The sequence below is a fragment of the Pelecanus crispus genome, chromosome 6 (assembly GCF_030463565.1).
Source record: "Pelecanus crispus isolate bPelCri1 chromosome 6, bPelCri1.pri, whole genome shotgun sequence".
In the NCBI taxonomy this organism is placed as follows: Eukaryota; Metazoa; Chordata; class Aves; order Pelecaniformes; family Pelecanidae; genus Pelecanus; species Pelecanus crispus.
In genome coordinates, this window is record NC_134648.1 from 56,729,475 (window position 1) to 56,749,960 (window position 20,486).

The 20,486-nt window shown below is 46.6% G+C and overlaps 1 protein-coding gene across 1 annotated transcript in view; it reads right to left on the reverse strand.

The window, feature by feature from the left end:
- The window catches only part of PRIMA1 (proline rich membrane anchor 1), a 50,421-nt gene extending 31,270 nt beyond the window's left edge, over positions 1-19,151 (reverse strand). The window contains exons 1-2 of the mRNA XM_075713079.1: positions 19,059-19,151; positions 12,618-12,768 (exon numbers count right to left, since the gene is read on the reverse strand). Of these exons, the coding sequence (XP_075569194.1) occupies positions 12,618-12,768; positions 19,059-19,151 (244 nt within the window). The remainder of the gene's footprint in view (positions 1-12,617; positions 12,769-19,058) is intronic.
- Between the last annotated feature and the right edge of the window lie 1,335 nt (positions 19,152-20,486).

The following is a 20,486-nucleotide window of genomic DNA, read 5'->3' on the forward strand; positions in this document are numbered from 1 at the left end:
GAGACTGGAGTTTGCAGGAGGTGGAGGAAAGGGGCAGTTCTGCGGGAGTTTTCTGAAGGTCATGGACGATAGAGGAGTGCACGGCTCATTGCGAGAAATAGGATTGGAACTGCCGATGAAAAAAACTGAGCCTGGATACAGCTGGTGGAAAAGAGAGGACCTGGGTGGGGAGTTCTAAATGTGGTGCTTCAGATATAGGCTTTAGAGGTTATTGAACCTGCACACATTTAGGTTTGGGTTTTGCAGTGGATTTCACTAAAGCCCCATGTTGCTGTGCTGCCTTGGTAGGTCTCGTGCAGCTGCTTTTCCCTGACAGATTTGAGAGTCCTTTAAAAAATGAACATACCTTTAGGACCAAAATAAAAATAATACCAGATGAAAGTATCGGTCACCCAGGCATAAGTGAAGCACATTGCGAGGAAGCGGCTTGTGCAAAGTCACCGCAGCTCAGTGAAAAAGCCAGGAAACAAAATGTCTTTTGAGTCCCAGCCAGTCCTACCCTCTGGATCGTGTTGCCTCCTCCTTGGGAGTCAGACGCAAACACTGTTTTTGGCCGTAACTACATGACAGGGATGGCAGCAGCAAACTGCCTTGTTGACTTCCCAGGCAGGCGCCAGATCTCTGCCCCAAGCCGGCACGCTGAAGCTGTGCCCAGGAGGTCTGTGAGGCCGAGACCTATGGACAGAAATGAGGTGGGATCCCATAGAGTGCCCAGGAAGAGCTGATGCTAAGCTTGTAGGATAACTTGTATTGGTTTTGGCATGGCTGCAGAGGAAGACTAGTATTTCAGTGCAGAGTCCTACATGCTTATGGATGGATGATGATGATGCAGATAGCAGAGCAGTCAAAGGACTATAAAAAAAAGTAGGTAGGGAAAGTCTGTGCTCCAAACAATCGGCAGGCTGAGGGCCAGATCTGCCAGCCTTAATCCTATTAGGTTGTCGGTGAAGCTGATGGGACCCGCCAGAACTAGGTACGGCAAATAGGAGCAAAACATGGTTTCAGCTGCCAAGGTCTTTTGGAGGAGAGCGGGGTTAGCGAGCACAGAGGGAGAGTCTGTTCTCTAAAGCATGATCTGGAGAAGCAGTAGCGTTTAAAGGCCTTGTGGAAAAAAGGCTTTTAAGGACATTACATCATAGCTAGCTTCTGTGTTAATACTCTGCTCTGGCATTTATCTTTACAATGGGCACTCACGTCAGCCACTGCCCTCTGATCTGACATCGTCACATGTTTTTCTAACCAGCGGTCTCCCGATGAGACGCCGTTTCTCCCTCGCCATCAGATTGTCCCTCAGCAAAAAGGATGGAATTGTTTTTACCCCATTAAATCACACACTATCGTCTTCTGTCCCGAGCAAATGAGAATTGAAGCCTGTGCCTTGCAAGGCAAGCCTCCTCCTTGCAGCAACATGGCCATTCGGGAGAGCCTCGTGGGCACCATCACATTTCCCCATTCTGTGCAACCTGGATCAGTGCCAGACTGGGCAGCACCGAGATAGTCCTAGTGACACCTCCAGATAGTCCTAAGTGCTGCCTCCCCGTGAGAGCCGTCGCTCAGGTGAACCCTGCTGTACTTGGTGGCCTGCTTTCCAAACACAGGAGTCGTCGATCAGATTAGTGGGTATCTGGCACCTCTAAGAAACAGGTCACAACTGCCTGAAAATTTGCTGTTAAATTAGTACCTTTGAATTTATTTTAGAAGCTGACCTGATTTCCAGAAGTTCTGAGCACTCAGAGAGCCAGGATGCTTTAACTTGGGTGCTTGAATGTAGATACACAAGCTTAAGTTTAATCTTCTGAGTTTTATGATATAGGCTTTAATCTCTCCTTAGGCGGAGTGTCACAGTGGGTAGAGGACAGAAATTCCTCTCAGGACGTGGGTTCCAGCCTCAGCTCTCCCCCTTGCTTGTTGGGTGATTTTGGAAAGATCTTCACCCCCAGCCTCTGATTCTCCTTCTCCAGGATGGGGACAGTAGTCCCAGTTTTCCAAACTGTTGCAAGATGTTGGGATAAAATGTGCAACATAAGGCTGCATGTCAGCACTGTTGTTACTCCTTTCTCAATTCCCTCATAGGGCAAATAGGTAAATTTATAAGTACCTCATCTATACTTCTACAAGAACCAGCTGTATTTCCCTGACTTTCGCGTCAACTACCTATTCAAGCAAACACAGCAGCAAGGCCACAGTCTACAGCAGAACAGCAGCAGCATGGCACTGACCTGGGGACAGTAATTCTCAGTTCTTTTGAACAGAGGCACCACTGAGAGGCACAGAGATGCGCCAGCACAGTACCATCCACTTCATTGCACAAACACACAGTCTGGCTCTCCAGCGGTGTGACGCATGCAGAAAGCACAGGCTGTTCTTCAGCAGGGAAAATCAGTGCTGAGGATCATCTGCTTGCCCCAGCAAACTGTGGGACCCCATCACATTACAGCAGCCAAAAGAGCATCCTGGAGAAAAGAGGCCTGAAAACACTGAACATTCAGACTTACACAAGTCTGCCTTTGCCATTTTGGCGCTCTGGTACCTGAAAGCATAGTAGCATACTATTTCCATCACTATTCAACAAGCACACACACATGCACACATACATACATACATACAGATATCTATAGATGTCCCTCCCCCATTCTGCTTTGGCTGGTACAGTTTTCCTAGAGAGAATGTAAAAACAAGTATGATACACAGGGATGAGCGAACTCCCAACACTTTTAAAGGAGGAACTTAACACCTGTAATAGGTGTCAAACCATCAGCCTTGCAGACCAAGCGGGTACTGCAGCCTGTCCCCTGCCAGCGTGCCCCAGGTACGCCTGCCTTGCAGCTACTTCTGCGACAAGCCGGTCGGCCACCCCGCTATGCGAGCCTCTGGTTCTTGTCCAGCGCCTCAGGCTGCCTCCTTTCTTTCACTGCCATGCGGTGACGGCATGGCCATAGGCTCTGCCTCTTGCTCCCGGCATGGTGAACACCTCATCCTCCTTGCTGTGTGGTGGTGCAGCCTCCTCTTTGATGAGTGGTAGGGCAGCACATAGCTGATCAATTCTGTAGCAATTACTGTTCACTTTTGAGCCTAAAAATAATAATAATCTTCAGTGCTTGAGATCCTTTAGTCTCAAATCCAAAGTTTACAGAGGTGAAAAAATATCTGCATTTCAGATAGGATAACTCTGAGTGGCTGACAGGGTAGTTGGCTCTCTTGGGATGTCCCAGCACGTCAGTGGCAGAGGGAGCAGCAGCACCCTGGACTCTCTTTTTGCCGTTCACCGCAGGGTGTGCAAGATGCCTCCTTTGCGGGAGTCACCGTATGTCACCATAAAGTCTTCTGAAAGCTTATCCATCTTTCAGCTCTTGCAGCGAACAAGCCTTCAAAGGAGGGATGATACAGACTACAATTCAAACAGCTGAAATATGATTTTGGAAGTCTAAGCTCCTACATTGATGACCAGTCTTTTGCCAGAGAATGATTAATAAGATACCTCAGGGTTGACAGATTTTCTTGGTATAATGTTCTATATATAGATCAAATTAAGGTCCAGATCTGTGCAACTTCTTCAGGCTGCACAGTATTCACGAGTGGTCCCATTAAAGTCACAGGTTATGAAAAGTAAGTAAAATTCAGTGCTACTGGTATGATTAAGATATTGTCTCTTAGATCCTTTACTGGCTTTTTAAAGAACTCAGGAACCTCCAGCTAAAAGCAAAGATTGGACAAGCCTCACATCTTGGAGCTAAAACTTTCTCAAAAGTTTTTTCAGGGAAGGCAGATACAAAACCAGCTTCAGCCAACTGCAGACTGAATTTCCTAACACAGATTGTGGAAGACTTGGAAATACTTGGAATATTTTCCTAATGTGTTAGTAGCAGCAGTTTCTAAGGCACTGGTTTGTGTCCATCTCTGAAAAGTTAATGGCTTGCCTGCTGGGCATTCAGATACTATACAGAGAGAGTGACTATAATAGACATATACTTTAGATTGGTAAGTACAGACGGCTTTAAAGAGTTCACTGTACAAAGAAAGCCATATTGCAAGTCGTATGTCTGAGTTTAGGGAACAGCCGGCTGACTCTGTAGCAGATACTTCTGCTAGTCTATGGCATCTATACAAACATAATCCTCCTGTTTGATATGACATAGTTTATTCCTTGTATCACTTCAATGGCTCAGTTATTGCTGGAAGTAAGGGCTACAGCTACCACTTAACAATGTCCCTGAGGAGACCAATTAATAATTCCCATGCCTAGTGCACTCAAGTTCCTTTTCCAAATTGTATTCAGGTTCAGCTTAAGGGAAATAAAACTGATGACCCACCCAGAGTAAAATGGAATTGAAATGTGAAATGCCTTCCAAACCAGGGGTAAATTTAATCCTAATAAAAATAAAATTACATTTATCAACTGATAAATTTTCATGCAGTGTCCATAAAATACAGAATACTTAAAATGGCAATGACATCACATTAACAGATCATATTGTTTCACCATGCCAAATGACCAACACAAAGTCCTCAACCATCACTCAGAGTACATTTGTAACTCTCTGAAAGCCAAAAGAGAAGGCACAGGCTACCTTACAGTTACATAAGCAAGCAAATTGCTTACTGTTTGCTACCTGCACTTTCTTCGGGCTTTACACAGAAGTCTGGACCTGCACAGGGGAGCTTTTGCAGAGATGCAGCTCACCATCACTCCCTACTGAAGCCTACAGCAGTAGGCAGCCAGCACTGCAGAATGATGCCCCATAATGCTGAAGTAGAGCACCTGCAGCTTGCCAAATCAAACTGAGGGTTGAACCAAAGCCTCCCTTTGCTCCACTGATAGTCATTTCCTTTGATAGTGGCTATGAAATAAGATTATGCACCGCTTCCAAAAGGAAAGGAAAACATCCAGGGATGATTCAATAGAACCTGCTCCACTGGTAAAAGTCCAGTTTAACAGTAGCATTTGTCAAGGAACAGATTTTTGTGTAAAATATTTCTAACCAATGAACTGATGAAATATCAGCTCCATTTAAAAGACGCTTCAAAATTATAACACGATTCATCTTAATAACAATTAGGAATTCACAATTTGCTACTATATATGTGGTTATAATGTGATATGATTTACTAGTGGAAGTGTTAAATTAACTTGCATAATTATTAAGGACAATTTTTGGCAGTGGCATCAGTTATTAACCTATGTTTGTACTATATTAATGGACACTATATACTCACTTTGGGACAACATCCCAAATGTCCAGACTGCTGCTTCCTTGATCTGCTATGTCAACTTAAACATTACCTGTAAGTTGCAATTACACAGGCAGTGCAACACCTTTATATCATGTTTACAACAAAGACAATGCATAAAACCATTACAAGAACATATGTTTCTGTGGATCTACTTTACCAAGGTCAGCTGCTTGGCCCTCCCTGTTAGAACAGCTTGTGCCAATTAAGAGTTTGAGATGAGGCACAACTCCTGCCACAGGCAGGGGAACCTACAATTACTTGTAAATCAGCAGCCTCTGACTCATCAGTAACTTCACTGAAGATTTGTTATCTTCTTAATCAGTGAAATGGTAGGCATGTACACATGGACTGCCATCCACATGGAATTAATGTCTTCAGCTTAACCAACTCCTTTTGCTTAAAAAAAAAAAAAAAAATCACAGCTGGAGTATGCATCTCAGAGTAGAAAGGACTGTTCTACTGCAGAATGAGTTTAATATCTGATGCTTCCTTTTTCAAAATTAGACAATGCTTTTAATCTATAGATAACAGAACTCCCACTGATTCCTTCACTGCAAAATCTGGCCTGAGGCTCTTACTTTTAAATACTTCAAAATGTATGAACGAGTACATTTTCAAGAGAGTGGATTTTTCCATAATATGGATTTATTACTGCATGAAAAATTCAAAACAAATCTGCAAGGTCCCAGAGCAGGGGGAAGATTCATCACTTGCCTAAATAAAAATTAGACTTGACAAAGCATTTCAGAATTTATTGTGGTGAAAAACTCTGAATTGGGAAGCTGTGATTTGACAGTCTGAACTAACCAGTGTTTTACAAAGATAGACAGAGAGTTTACAACAGCCCAATATGAGGAGATGTTAGGTGCGTGAGTGACAGCAGAATCCTATCATGAAAGTATTAGCATGACCCTTCCCAGTCTTACCTGCTTTCTAGCCACTAATCCAGCTCTTCAGACTTAATATAACATCCCAGATGTCCGAACTATTTCAAACTTCATATTTGATTGCTGCTTAAGGAATCTCCTCACCCTAAACAATTTTCTCATTTTGACTGGAAGGTGAGGACCTGTAACTTTTATTCCTATGCCAGAAATAACTGTGCTAAATGCAAAAAATATCAGGATTTTGAAGTCTTTATACTTTTAGTGATAAAATCAGAGGTGCCTGCAGTTTGAGGCAGGAAATCTAATCATTGCATTTCTGATTTAGGTGGGTGAATTCTGCCTAAATCCCATCTTGGGTGCTTAATGATTTGGTTCACTGTGTTAACAGAGAAAGTAGTGTCTGTGATGTGAAAACAACATGATGGGGACCTGGACTAGACTCCGCATGTGCCATCATCCATGACTCCAGGCTGCGGGGCTGGATTTCAGTTTAGATTTGAAAGCTTCAAAATCCTACTGCCAGTTCTTAGAGTCACAATCAATCCTCCAGTAAAATGAAAGTGTATGTGAGAAAAGACAAGAATTGAATTTTAGTTTTGCTTTGTAAATTATAAACAATGCTCTCACACAAGACTGTAATTCACAGTATGACAGCTGTGTTACCCAAACTGAAAGGGCTTCCCTGTTTCAGCATTCTGCTTGCATTTAAAAAAAATCACTGTCTAGACCAGACTTGTGGTAAAACAATATTCTCTCACAGTAGCTGTCATTACCATAAATGTTTTGGTGTAGGAGACGATGTGCCCCCTGCCATTTTGGTGCTACTGTAATTCTCTTCCATTACTGTTCAGTTTTGGTAGTCGCTATGTTGTATGAAGTATGGAGGAAAATATCTTCCCCATATTATAAAACAAAAACACCCCCCTTCTGTTTGCTAACAATTCCTTTGGGCATCAGCACTTTGGAGAAGTTAATCCAACACTCTTCAAGAAGTGCACCCAAATATCTCAAAACTACTCAGAACCGGTGCTTCTGGCATAAGGGTGGTAGGCAAAGGCTGGTCCAGTCAGCTGAGCCCTTAGGGTCAGAATTGCATTTGCAGCGGCTGTTTGGAAAGGTGCAAAGCACTCATAAGTTACAAGGCTTACCCAAAGGGAAACAAAGTCAGAGCTCTCTGAGATGCTCAACCCACATTGCAGCTGCTACACTAGACTGCCTGCAGCAAATTCTTTGGCACCTCATGTTTTAAAACATGTAGTGGCCTTCAAGGAGGATTTCAATTCTGTTTGCAATCACAACCTCCCCTCAACTCCTGGGGGACAATCATAGACCTCTGCCAAGAGCAAATGTCTTTTGGTGTTGTGTAGGCAAGCACATCAACATCTGCACTCATGTAGTACAAGAAGCGATGTGAGCATCAGGACCATGCTCAGCTCTCCTGCTTGAATGGCCACGTGGAGACAGTGCTCTGCATGAGGCTCAAGCTCATTCTCTGGATCCACACTGGGTCACTCTGTCCATTCTACCACTAGGACTTAGGCTGTAGAAAAGCCTAAGGAAAAACCATTTCTTATACTTTTATGTCCCAGAGCCATACGGTTTTTATTTCTATAACGAGTTCTTGCTGTGAAAGGCTATGTTGTTAACAGTCAGCAAGTCAAATCTGCAAATTTTAGTTGCTTTATAACCTACTCAAAGTTTAAGAAGTTCCAGACTGTTCCTGTACTTCAGATTCCTGCCTATACACACACATTGTGACCATCTGTCCTAAAAGATCCGAATGTCCTTAGCTTTCCTACTTGCACTGAAGTGACCCTGCACACTTTCTGAAATTAAGCTATACATCTGTGCTCATATAGTTGGCAAAAAGTTGCACCCTTCCTGCAGTTGGTCATTTTATTTTGGCATTTTCACCAGCCCAAATAATTAGTTAATTAGATGCACTATCACCAAAGATAACGGAAAAGATTTCACCTTGAAAAACAAAATCGTACAATTACAGCCTGGAGATTAGAGTCCTCTGCAGTGATGTCATTCATCTTGGCTTTGCACTGACTTGATTGTGCTTTATCTCAACTGATAGCTCAGGGCAAACTTCCACTGAAGTCAGGAGCTGTAAAGACCTCACTGTGTACCTATGTGCAAGTGTCCAACAAGTCAGAGGTTGGGTCATGTATCCAGACTCAGCTGTACTAGTACAGCTTGTAATGATCTCCAATAAAAACTTTTATTTAAGTTTCCTCCTTTAAATTTTGACGGAGGCAATGTTTGACTGGCCACTTCCATCATCCAGAGAGGGGATGGCAGTACCACAGACTCCTCACCCAATGCAGGAGACGGGCAGACCAGAGACAGCAAATGTTGCCAACCAGCAAGTGAGGAGTTCATGCTGAACGTCCTTTCTCTTCCTTGTACCATTTTGAAGAAGTCACTTTAGAAATGTTTTTTCCTCAAACCTTACACAGGTTAAAACTGATACTGACTGCAGTGTATGTCTAGCTTTAACCCTTTCCTGTTTAAAAGCCTAGCTTCTACTTCCAAACAAACTCCTTTCTTCTTTGCAATGCCCCTGGAGAAACCTGTGTGCTCACAAAGTATTTAAGGGTTGACAACAGCAGTATTTTAGATTTTGAAGGGTCAACATAATTTGAACTAGCTTAATCTCGTGGGTCTGTGAAGCTGGGTTAGAAATGCTGCCTAAACAAGTACTCCATCCACCTTGCCTTAGTCCTGGCTGAAATCCAGAGACAAGGAGGAAAGCAGATGGGGGGTCGGGGGAAGAAACAGTTAATTAAAGGCCAGGTTCTGAGCATCTCTAGCTCCTTCAGGCCATTACAGCCACATCTAGGGAACACAATTTCATTGAAAGTTCGTCCTTTGTTGTCAGCATCTAAGCTTAGTTTGCCTTAGGCTCCTCAGAGCCTCATGAGCTTTCCCTTCACTTCATCAACAAGCAGTTTTCTAGGCACGGGTTAAAGAGCAGGCTGCTGCTTGCATAAGGAGAGTTACTGTGGGAACATCAATATGCTAGACCATCTGGAGGAATCACAGTTGGCTCAGAGACCATGTCTCCTGACAGTCCCCACCAACCTACTTACTTCTAACACAGGTTGCAGCCCCTCTCCTTGAGGACCCTCAGCAAGATACACATCTATACCGAACAAGGCAGCAGTATCTCAGTGGGATGCCCACAAACTGCATCTGGAATGAAGCTCAGGAAACTCAAAACTGAAATGGAAGGGACATTAGAAACTCCAGTGGTCTGTGTGAAGGAGTTAGAAATGTGGGAAAAGGAGGCCTGGGGTCATGGCTGAAGGAGGACAAATGCAGTCTACGTTTTCTTCCCTGGGGCCTGGATTTCTGGTGGCAGAGACATTCCCTGAATTCACCAGTCCATAATTTTGTTTATATTTGGAAAAATATGGGCCACATGACCTAATTTAATTTCCCGTGTTCATATTGTTGAACGAATTATATTCCTCCTTAGGGTGCACTGAAACACGCCACACGTTCCTGTTGTAAGTACACGACTATAACAGTGAGGTGTCTCCTAAAGCCTGGAAAGTTGGTGTTTCTGCCACCACTCGTATTTAGACTGACTGCTAAGTTGTGTGTGATTCTACTAATTTTCTGTGGAGGGAATTAGCTTATTGTCTGTCAGAGTAAACACAACATTTACCAATAATTATACGTGAATTCTGGAATTCACAACATTTAACAGATTTCGTATAAATCTATCTGCAGGAAGCAGAGCTAAAGATTTGTTGCTGGATCAACCTGTCAATATTGAAATGTCTAAAGACACACTAAATGCACTGTAACTGTTTCCAAAAGTCCTCAGCTCTCCTCAAGCACAATAAAAACCTTTCAGGGAGTGATTCAGCTGCTCACAAACAGCTACCAGCGCCATCCCATACATCCAAGTAGGGTTTGCAAAACATTCAGGTAGGACTGATAGGAAGGACACAAAGAGGGTCCCCTGCTTTTCCACAGCAGTAGCTGGAGACCAGACAGGACATGTCGAAGAGCACTAAATGGCTTCATTTAGCAGCTAACTGAGCTGTCAGTTTCTGTAGTAACTGGATGGACAGGAATTTTGTATCCATTGACTTTAATCATCAGACCCAAACCACAGTAGCTGTTTTAGAAGGCTGTAGAGATGATCTAAACCTCCAACAATGTTCAGTTTGATTGCAAAAAGAGCTTTTAAGGACAGTGCCTAGCAAGCTGCAGCCTTTTGCGGTTCACAAAGCTCCGAGAGCAATACCAGCATCTTTATGAAGTGCCTCATGGCACAGACACTGTACCTCGTAAAGGTAAAAAACTTGCAGCTCCTGGGCTGCTGCTTTTTTGCAGAGGTCTTTCCAGTACTTAACTTTAATCACTTAAGAAGTGCAAAGTGCAAGTCTAGCATCAATCACTTAATAATAGCTTGTCTTGTCCCTTTATTGCCCTCTCCTCTGAATGCTGTTTAAAAGCGGTGTCTATAACATCAATATTTAACCATGAGGCTTGCTCATGCTCACAAGGATGGAGATTGCTGTATGCGTGGGCTAAATCACAGTGCCTAGACAGCTGATAATAACGAAAGCATCTTTCCAGATGAGGCACTTGATTGCTACTCTAAAGCTTACTGGTGAAAGGAATGTGTAATCTATTTTTTTTTATTGCATTCAAAATTAAATAACTTGTTTAAATATTAGTCATCTGGATTTATATAGCTCATTTTTAGAACTGGGTTAGCACCTGGCAATCCAGCCTGAGTAAGCATGAGGCTATCCCAGTCGCGGGCCCATTTGATTTCTCTTTCCTCTTTTTGCAATGTGTGACAGACTTCTTTTTTTCTTGTATGATTTCCTTCCCAATTCACAGGAGACAAATCCACGCACTCCGACCAGCTGCCTCACGGCAGCCCGGGGAAGGGAAGCGGGCTGGCAGCGGTGCCCTCCTCCCGGCGCAGCTGAGCAGCAGGGCTGGTCCCTGTGCCGACACTGCTCTGCCCCGTCTCGTGGGTAAGAGCAGCTCCCTCAGGGCAACAGGGTCCCCCAGGTACAAGAAAACAGAGTGGCGAAGTACTTTATTTTCTGACTGTGAGCCAAAGATCAAGGGAATTTTCAATATTACTGTCCATGACATTTTCCTGAATATTGAAAGAGATTTCTTCCTGCTATAAAAAAAAACCCTTCATCTCTGCTTTTGAAGCTATCTTTGTATGTCCTTTCCCAAGCGTTTCACTGTCGGTTTTTTCCTACCTTTGCCTTAAATTTCTGCTGTATGGCACAAATATGAAGCACGCTCCTGGCAGAAAACACACAGCAAAATTCTGCCTATCCTCTGTCTGGCTAAGAGCTGTGCACAAACCTTCTTTGTGTCTTCTGCACATCTGGGGATGGGGCTGATAGAGATAAACAGATTTCTTTTCCCTTGGGGGAAGTGCTGAGAAGGATACTGGATATACTTTGCAACACTCTTCCCAGAGGAGTTTATCTAAGCGGGGAGAAGAATTAATAGGCAGCTTTTTAGGGAGAGACAAACTGGCGAAAATGCAGAAGCATTAAGGGGATGTGCTGGACCACCAAACACCTGGATCCTGGAATTGTCTGTGCCCAGCCCACGTCCCTGCACCCAGCCAGCACAGGTAGCACTGGCGAGCTCCGTCCCACTGTGGAGGGACTGCCTCTCTGGGGACCACCAGCACAGCTATCACTCTCCAGAAAGGATCTGTGCATCAGGGATCACAGGAATACCGATGTGGAAGGAAGCTGGCAGAGCTAGCCAGCAGGAACTGCAGGCACAAGGTGTGCCAGACATGGGGATGCGTGGCTGGAAACTAGGAGGAGCTCAGATGGGCTGGATAAGGCTTGGGAGCACTGGTTTGTATGAAGAGAAATAGATGAGTCTTAGCCTGTATGTGCATTAGTGGGAAAACTGCTCACTTGCCATTGAGTCCTGACCTGCCTCTGACTTTTGTTACACTTGTAAACAATTTACAACCAGTGAGCCTCACTCACTGCTATGGTAAACCAGTAGAGCTCTGGTGTCTTGAAGACAGCCAAACCTGCAGGATAGTCTAGGCAGAGTGTTTGAATTTTTGCCTGCTTATAAATTAATTTGCCTTGGAGTACCCGGACCTCCAAGCTACACACCTGGTGAAACACGAGGTCATGTAACTTAAGGGGAAGCACAGCGCTATTTCTCCATAGGAAGGCATTTCCCAGGGCTAGGGCATTAGGGAACCATTTAAAGCCAGAGAATCATATATAATACAATGAAAGGAGGGAATTTCTCTGGCTTTCCTCCAAAAGCCAAGCATTATTCATTGATCAGAAAACAGATCTCCATCTCTACTGAGAACATTTTTTCCTCCATTTGCTAAGTGGGAAATAACAAACAAGCTAGCTGTGCCCTCTCCCACATCCTTTCTCCATCCGTCTGTCCAGGAGTCCCCATCGCTTTGTCCTCCCTCAGCACACCACAACCGTACCAGCGACTACTTACTCGGCACCACTAGCAACCTCGGGGGCGGTGGAGGTGGAGGAGGTGGTGGTAACGGTGGAGGTGGCCTGCACTGGCAAATTTGCTGGCAGCTCTCTGTGACTTTCTCTGCTACAGGCTTGGAGCATGACTTCTGGGGCTCACCCTGAGTGATCTGTGAAGAAACAAGTCATTGCATGAGCAGCAGAAACAGTGAAAACTGATTTTCCATTAATGTGTTTCTTGGACTTGAGTACCTGAGTGGCACCTCAGACCTGTAGAGAGAACTGAGCTCATGTTCCTCACTAAGGCCACTGCAAGGAGGTGTCTTCCCTACGCGATGCCTCTTTTTTTTACTTAACACAATATGTTCATGACCTCTTTCCCTCCATCAAATTTGGTTGAAATTGGCCAGCTGGTTTCTGAGTTATTATGGGGTAAGGAGAAGGTGGGTAGTGGCAGACAATATGATTGTGTAAGCCTTCTTTCCTTAGGAAAGTTATCTAGCAGCATGCATTATTCACAGGGTCGCTCCTGCAAGCCAAAGAGAGCTAATAAAAATTACAAGAGTTAGGGTCAGGATTATGTTCTTTTTCCTTATGGCAGAACTGAAAGCCAGAGGAGATCTATCCTCTGCTTTGCCAGCCTCGCCTCGATGTTCAGAGAGCATTTCACAGGGTGTTTCACTTCCCACCAAGAGAAGAAGGAGCCCACATTTTACTCATCTGCGGACCAGAGCAATGACATGGTCAAAATGGAAATGCCACAAACTGTGACTTGTAGCCTCTGTAACATGCAGCATCAGCTAGTAATAAAACTGAGAAGGAGGCACTGCAGAACCCAACCATAGGCATCACAGAACCCAAGTGCTTGGCCATGGACAATGATTTAGCCAGTACTGGTATAAAATGTATTCAATAGCTCGATCTAGTCATGACAAGAGACATTTATTAACAGCGTATTTTTCTTACCATCAGTGATATTTACATGACTAGGGATTTAAGGAATATTCAGTAAAATTCCTACTCTAACACTATGAAACGGAGTAAGGCCCTAATGAAAAGGAAATTTGCTGAACATCGCAGGAGCTTCTGAGAGGTGTTAACTCCAGATGTGTCTAAGCCAGCAATTTTTGAATGGACTGATAATCAGATGGAAAATACTGGATACAATTTTAAGGAGACAAAGCCTAAAAGATGAATAAGCATGCTATCTAACAAGCACTTTCAATGTACAATTAGGAGACTACCTGAGACAGACTTGTGACTTGCTGAAGCTAAGGATAGTTATGCTGGCATTCAACTGTTGCCTTGTACAATTTGGTCTTGGGCGGGTTATTGTTCTAATAGTTTTGTCCTAAGATCATCTTATTTCATTAGCTCTTTTCCATGACATGTTGGTCATTAGAAAGAGGACGTCTCATGCCATGCTTTCTGACCTCTTTTAGGCAGGCCTCTTCTGTCTCCCTGCCTATCCCCAGGGTCACCCAGGGTTGCCTTCTCCCCCAACTCTTCTCTCCTGCCCAAGCTTTGCTTCCCTTGCCCTGCCAGCTCTGGGCAGAGTCTGTCCCCTCTCCCCTTTCAACCCTAGCCCCTAGCCCACAGCACAGCCAGCGAGCCTCTCCCACCACCCACAGCTGGGCACCAAGGGTGCTGTGCTGCCCCTTGGCTGCAGGAAAGCTGTACACAGTGATTTCATGTATTTCTGGCCAAAGAGAGATATGGCTAATTAAAACAACATCACTGCACAAAGGACACGTTCATATGCGTAGGAGGTTTCTAAACACAGAAAGATGCATTTCCCTGGCCTCAGGGAAGTGGAGGTAGGGCTTTGTTGGTTAAATATTATAGAGAGGGAGGAAAGAATAGAAGAAGCTACACATAGCTGAGTTGGAAGGACGGCTTGGCACAGCACAAGTCAGAAAGCTCAGTTCTTTAAACAGCTTGTCAAAATCCATTACCAAACATAGGGAAAAACAAATTCAGCGCAAGTGCTTTCCAACTTTCCCCTTCACCATCAGGTAACAGTAAGAGGATGGTTAAAGACGATCCCAGACAGCTTCCAGGAACTTACACAAACTCTCTGAATGCTCTAATGAATCAAAGTGACTTGGCTTCATAATCCCTCATGGCTAGTAATAAATCTGTCTGCTGAGCAGACTTATTTATTTGTCAAGTAAGGATCACAGGCAGAAGAATATCCTCCGTGCTGTTTCAGCTCTTCAAATGCTCTTCACATGCCGGGTTGGGGTGTTAGGTACTCTCCCAAGAGGAGCCCCATAGGAAGAGCACCTGCTCCATGCGGCAGCAGTGGCACACCTGGGGTACCTCCTAGTTGTACTGGTGTGACAACATATACTGTGCTGACAGAGGAGGCAGGGTAACATCTCTCCACTCACCCCAGCAGCTGATTAGGAAGCAACTATTAACTCCTAGCTGTAATTACTGTCCCCTACCTAGTTCCCCAGCTGCTGAATCCTACGGCTTGCTACAGTCTCGTAGGAGCCAGTGCAGTAGGAGAGGATAGAGACAGGGAAGAATAACATTGAGCAGACTTGGAACCAGCTTCGTTTGCAGACCAGAAGCAGCTTTGTATATATAAGTCTGAAGATGGTGCTGGTATGAGAAGGCTACATTGACTTATTGCTCTAACTTAATATCAACCAGAACCAAAGGCTTGCTCTTTCTTTTTTTAGAACTATTGACTGGTTTTAAATCCCTGGAGGCTCTCCTACCTTAGGCTGGTAATAGAGTGTCCTCAGAAAACTGAGTGTCCTCAGTGGATATTTTTCTCAATTACTTTGCGGACAAGATTAACCCTATACATGCCCAGCCACTCCCTGTTCCTGCGTACTTTTAAAATATTATTTATTTCGGGGGGGGGGGGGGGGGGGGGGAACTGCTTCATCTCTCAATACCTTAGTCTGAACCTTTATCAAAATTTTCCCACGATCATTTTTAAATGGTCAGGAAAGAACTGACATTTAAAAGCATGGTCTTTATCACCTATTTGTTTCCCTTCTCTTGTCACTCAGTAAAATGTCTGCTTGTTAAAAGATACCTGTAGGAACACAGATATTATCTTGCCAGAGGTTTGTCTTAGAGGGTTAGTTTAAAATAACAAAGATATCGTAAATTGGCTGCAATCTGGCAGGAAAAGGAAAGACCTGAATCGAGGTTGAGGGCCTCAAGGAGAAGAGAAATAGTCAAGGACTGCTGCAAGAAGATTAACTAACAGTAGCAAGATAGAATTAAGAAGAAAACAAAATACATTTGGCTCCTTTTCAACAAAAAAAAAATATCCCACTGTTGATATCTATCAGTCTTCTTATGAAAGAAACGAAGGCTATTACTTGTGTCTTCTAAAGGTAAGAAGAACAAATCACTAGAAAATATGCTTTAGGGAACAATCTTGCTCTGGCAGAGGATGATGAGATAAATTACTCCATGTTTCTTTCTCACTGTCTATAATTCAAGGTAAGCTGCCTTTACAGTAGATGGCAGGAGAAAAAAGACATGCTGAAAGAGCCTAATCTTTCTCTGGCCAGGTCTGCTAATTTGAGTCCAGCCTCAAACTTTACTGCTTGTTTGTTCTGCCGGACACTACCACGGCCCCAGAATGGCTTTGAAAGCACTTTGCAGATAATGACTAACCAGACACCCACAGGGCTGCCAGGCAGTTCGTAGCACAGAGGTTGCCTTGGCAAGGGGTCATCTCCGGAGATGGACCACACAGGGCTTGCTCCCTAGTTATACGTCTGCACCTTCCAGCCATTCCTCCAGGTGCTGGAGGTGCCATGAACACATGTCTCCTTGGCCTGTCTAAAAGTTGGTTGCTTGTTTGGCATGAGGCTTTCTTAACACACTCAGCAGTTGGCCAGTTTGGACTTATATGTTGCCTGGACTTCAAGCTGATGCATTTTTTGCCCTACTCTGAAAATACATGGAGTTGACTTTATGGGTTTGTGCATTTGATGTGAACATGCTTTGCAAAAAGGACAAATGTTTTTAAATATTGGAAATGAAAATCTGATCCACAAATGTCTGGGGAAAAGCAAACAGAAAGTGGTGACTGGTGGTTTCCTTTTGCAGTTTCTCTGTTGAAGTTTGTGCCTGTGACGTATTTCTTTTTAATCCGAGATTTCCTTCACAAACAGTGGTCCTAGTCCTGCTTTACATAGAGTGGAAGAGTAAACCTGCATGTGGTCAGAGCTGTTTAGTATTTCAGAAGAGTCCCATGGGGTTGCAGCAGTCCACGAGCATGCTCTACAGAGTGGGATGGGAAAAGAGGATTAATACAGTCCCCGGAGGGTGGCCCTCTTGCAACTTTTTGAATCAGGCAAAAGGAGGAAAGCTTGAAAAGTGCAGTCGACTGAAAAGGCACAGACACCTCTAAAAGCCTGCTGATGTGGCAAGAGCCTTGTCTCTTGGAAGCAGTCTACAGAGATGAGATCTCAACACTGCTGCGTAAATCCCAGGATGGCTCTGCATAATTCACATCAGAGTTAATCCAGATCCATGTTTACAAAACCTGAAAAAATGTGACCCTGCTATTTATAATGACACTTACTGCTCTTTTTTTTAATTATGTCAAAAGCCTCAGACAGAATCATCCCTTCCTTCTTGTGACAGTGCTCGCTACAACGCTAATAAGAAAAGATTGTGGGTTTTGGTTCGGTTTGAGGTTTTTTTTAATAAGATAAATGTTTCTCCTCTGATTAGCATCTGACTGATTCACTTAAGTGCCTCAAGGCAGGGCCCGAGGAGGGAACGCAAAGATGTGGGAGGCAAGGCCATGCCACACATAAGTCATCGCATGGACAAATGGGTGAAGAGGGGCTGGGAGAAGAGATGAGAGAAAACACGATGGCTGCTATAGATGCAGCAGGGGCAGGGGACTGACTTGATGGGACATTACCAAATTAGTCGAGAAGAGTATGGCTTGCAAGACTTTGCAGATAAGAGCAAGGATTATGACTCAACACGGGGAAGGGAGTCATGGGAAGGGTTCAAAGATGAGGGAGTTTCAGTCACAGGAAGGCCAGCATGCTGGTGAGTGCTCCACACCTGCCCTTCCCATTGGTACCTGCTGATGAGAGCCTTAGATACAGCCTAGTTTTGGGAGAGCTGAAAAAAAGCTTGAGTATGAGCAGATTTATTGATCGCCCTTCCACAGAACAGCAGGCAATAGCACAGGTACAGTTGATGAATGGGACAACAAAACTTCCAAATTATTGCAAGGGAAGGCTGGGCCCCTTGGTTTTTGCATTTCTCAGAGCCTGTTTCAATTCTTATAAACGTAATTATTTTTGAAAGATCGGCTTATATCATCCGAGTAGTTCACCAGAAAGGTGTTTATGCAAGGTTGGAGGTTTTTTTTTTTTGTCTGCTTGATTGACTGACTGATTACAGGAGAGAGGTTGCAGAAGGCATCTCTTTTTACACAACTGAGTTTCCCTTAAAAATGCAGTTACAGTTTTAACTTAAGCTTAGCTACCTGAATACTTGAGCAGGACAGCAGGAAGGTAGCGCCGGCAGAGATTTTTATGACGGGGGCATTGTTTTAAAGGAGGTTGTTTTTGTTGTATTTTTGTTCATTTTAATCTGTAAGGAGCACAAATCCTCTTTGTCATTCAGGGCAAGAGACAAGATGCTAAAACAAACATCATCTCTCTTTAATCTCTTGGGAGTCACTAAGTTTAGAACAGGGAGTAAAAGACGTGGAGTCTCCACTGTGCTTTCTCCAAGAAAGAAACTGTAATTGTTCTGTTCTTGAACAGCACTTGGCTGGCTCATCAATCACTCCTCTGAAGACATGTATTATAAATAAACTTGAAAATATCAAAGTGACGCATTTGAGTTGAGCTTTGCTGCCGTTCTGATTCTCCGAACTGGATGGGCGCTCTCCCACACCGTATACTAATTCCTCCCAGCGCATCTTGCTGCTCACCCCACACCACAATCAAGGTCACACGACATCGCAGCGTCGGAGTTGGCAAAAGCCGATTCAGCCCTTTACCCAGAGAATCCTCAGTTCGCAGTCAACACCGAAAAACCACGGCAAAACAAGACCAAAACGAGCCGGCCGGACATCCGCGCCGCGCCTCTCTCCGCGCATCTTGCCCCCTACAGCAAAATGCGCTTGCAGAGCCCCCGGCGCCCGAGAAACTCCACTCCATCTCGCTCCGGCGGAGCACAGCGAGCCCCGCGCTGCCGGGGGCTGCGAGCCGGCCGCCCACCCCTCACACGCTCCGTCCCGCAGCCGCCGACGCGGGGGGGGGGCGGCGCCGGGAAGAGCAACAGCTCCCCCTGCTCCGGGGGCCGCCGCCGCGACCCCCGCCCCGCCACCAGCCGCCTGCAGCAGCCCGCTGCCGGGGTGCCGGCCGGGGGGGCCCCGCCTGCCGCCCCCGCGCCCCCCCCCCCGGCCCCGCCGCCCCCCGCTCGGCGCGGCGCCGGGCAGCCCTACCTGGACGGAGCCCCAGAGCGGGTGGAGGGCACAGTGCAGCAGCAGGGAGGGCCAGCAGCAGCGGAGCAGCCCCAGCAGCTCCCGGAGCAGCATCCCTCCTGGGCGGGCGGGCGGGGGCGAGGGCTCCGGGCGACCTGGGGAGGGAGCAGAGCGAGCCGGCAGCAGAGGCGTTGGCTCGCACCCATCCCCGGAGCGCGACTGTCCCAACTTTAATTCTGGAGGGGAGGGAGGGAAGCGGGGGGGGGTGGGGAGGCAGGGAGATGGGCGGGTGGGGAGGGGAAAGGGTGGTCGGGAAAGCCCAGCGCCCTGCAAGCCCCGGCTCCCTCAGCGGGGAGACATGCCTCCACCCCCGCCCCGCCCGCCCCCCTCCCCGCCCGCCCCGCCGGCTCCCCCTCCCCGGGATGCTCCGCCGGCCGCCGCCGGCAGCCTGGCCCGCCCCGGGGGCTCCCCGGCCGGCGCTCACCGCTGAGCCCGGGGCTCCCTCACACCCCGGGCCGGGGGGAGCGCGGGGGGGAGCGGGCGGCGGAAAAAGTTTGGAGCCGGGCGCGGGGGGTAGAGGGGCCGGGCGCTGCCGGGGGCGCTGCCGGGGCCGGGGCCGGGGCCGGAGCCGGCGGGGAGAGGCGGGGAGCGCGGCGTGGCAGCGCAGCCCGGGGATTGCATCTCCCCCCTGCCCGCCGCCGCTGCTGCAGTGATTTTTCAAGCCCATCCAGGCAGTCCCTTGCGCGCTCGGCTCCCCTCGGCTCTCCCTCCCCGCCCGGGCTCCTCCCGGCGGCCGCTTCCCTCCGCTCGGCCCGGCCAGGCTGGCCCGGGGCGGGGGCGGCCCCGGGGCGGCTCCGGGAGCCCCGGCGGGACCGGGAGGCGCCGCACCCGCCCCCGCGCCCTCCCCGCAGCCGGGAGCGGGGCCAAGCCAAGGGGAGGCGAGGGATCAGCTGGCACCCCCCGTGTCCCGGAGGAGCCTCATCCCAAATTGCAGCAGGGTGGGTTTTGGGTTGGTCTTTTCTGTTTTTTTTTTTCCCCCCCCGGAGTGATGCGAGGGCTTGTCCTGTGACAGGCGGGATTTGTCGGGTCCGTGTCCCCAGCCCGGTGTCTGTAGGATGTAATAAGGAAGATGCTTCGTGGCATTCGTGTTTCTATGTAATAAGAAAGCACGCGGCAATGTTTAACAGCGCTTGCAGGGAGCTGGATAAAGAATCCCCTAATATCAAGGCACCGCAGCCCAGCCACCCTGCAAAGAAGACACAGGAGAAAAATCAAAGGTGAAGAGTAGCAGATCAAAGATTAATGTGGTTCCACATCCAGTGAAGCAGTTAATGAGCAAAACAACTCCTCTGTGAATGGTGGTCGTTGCCGCAAGTTGGGCTTGGCGTGTATCAGGATGCCCATGAGTGTCTGCCGTTGGGTCAATGGCACGGGGGTCCGTTTTCAGGT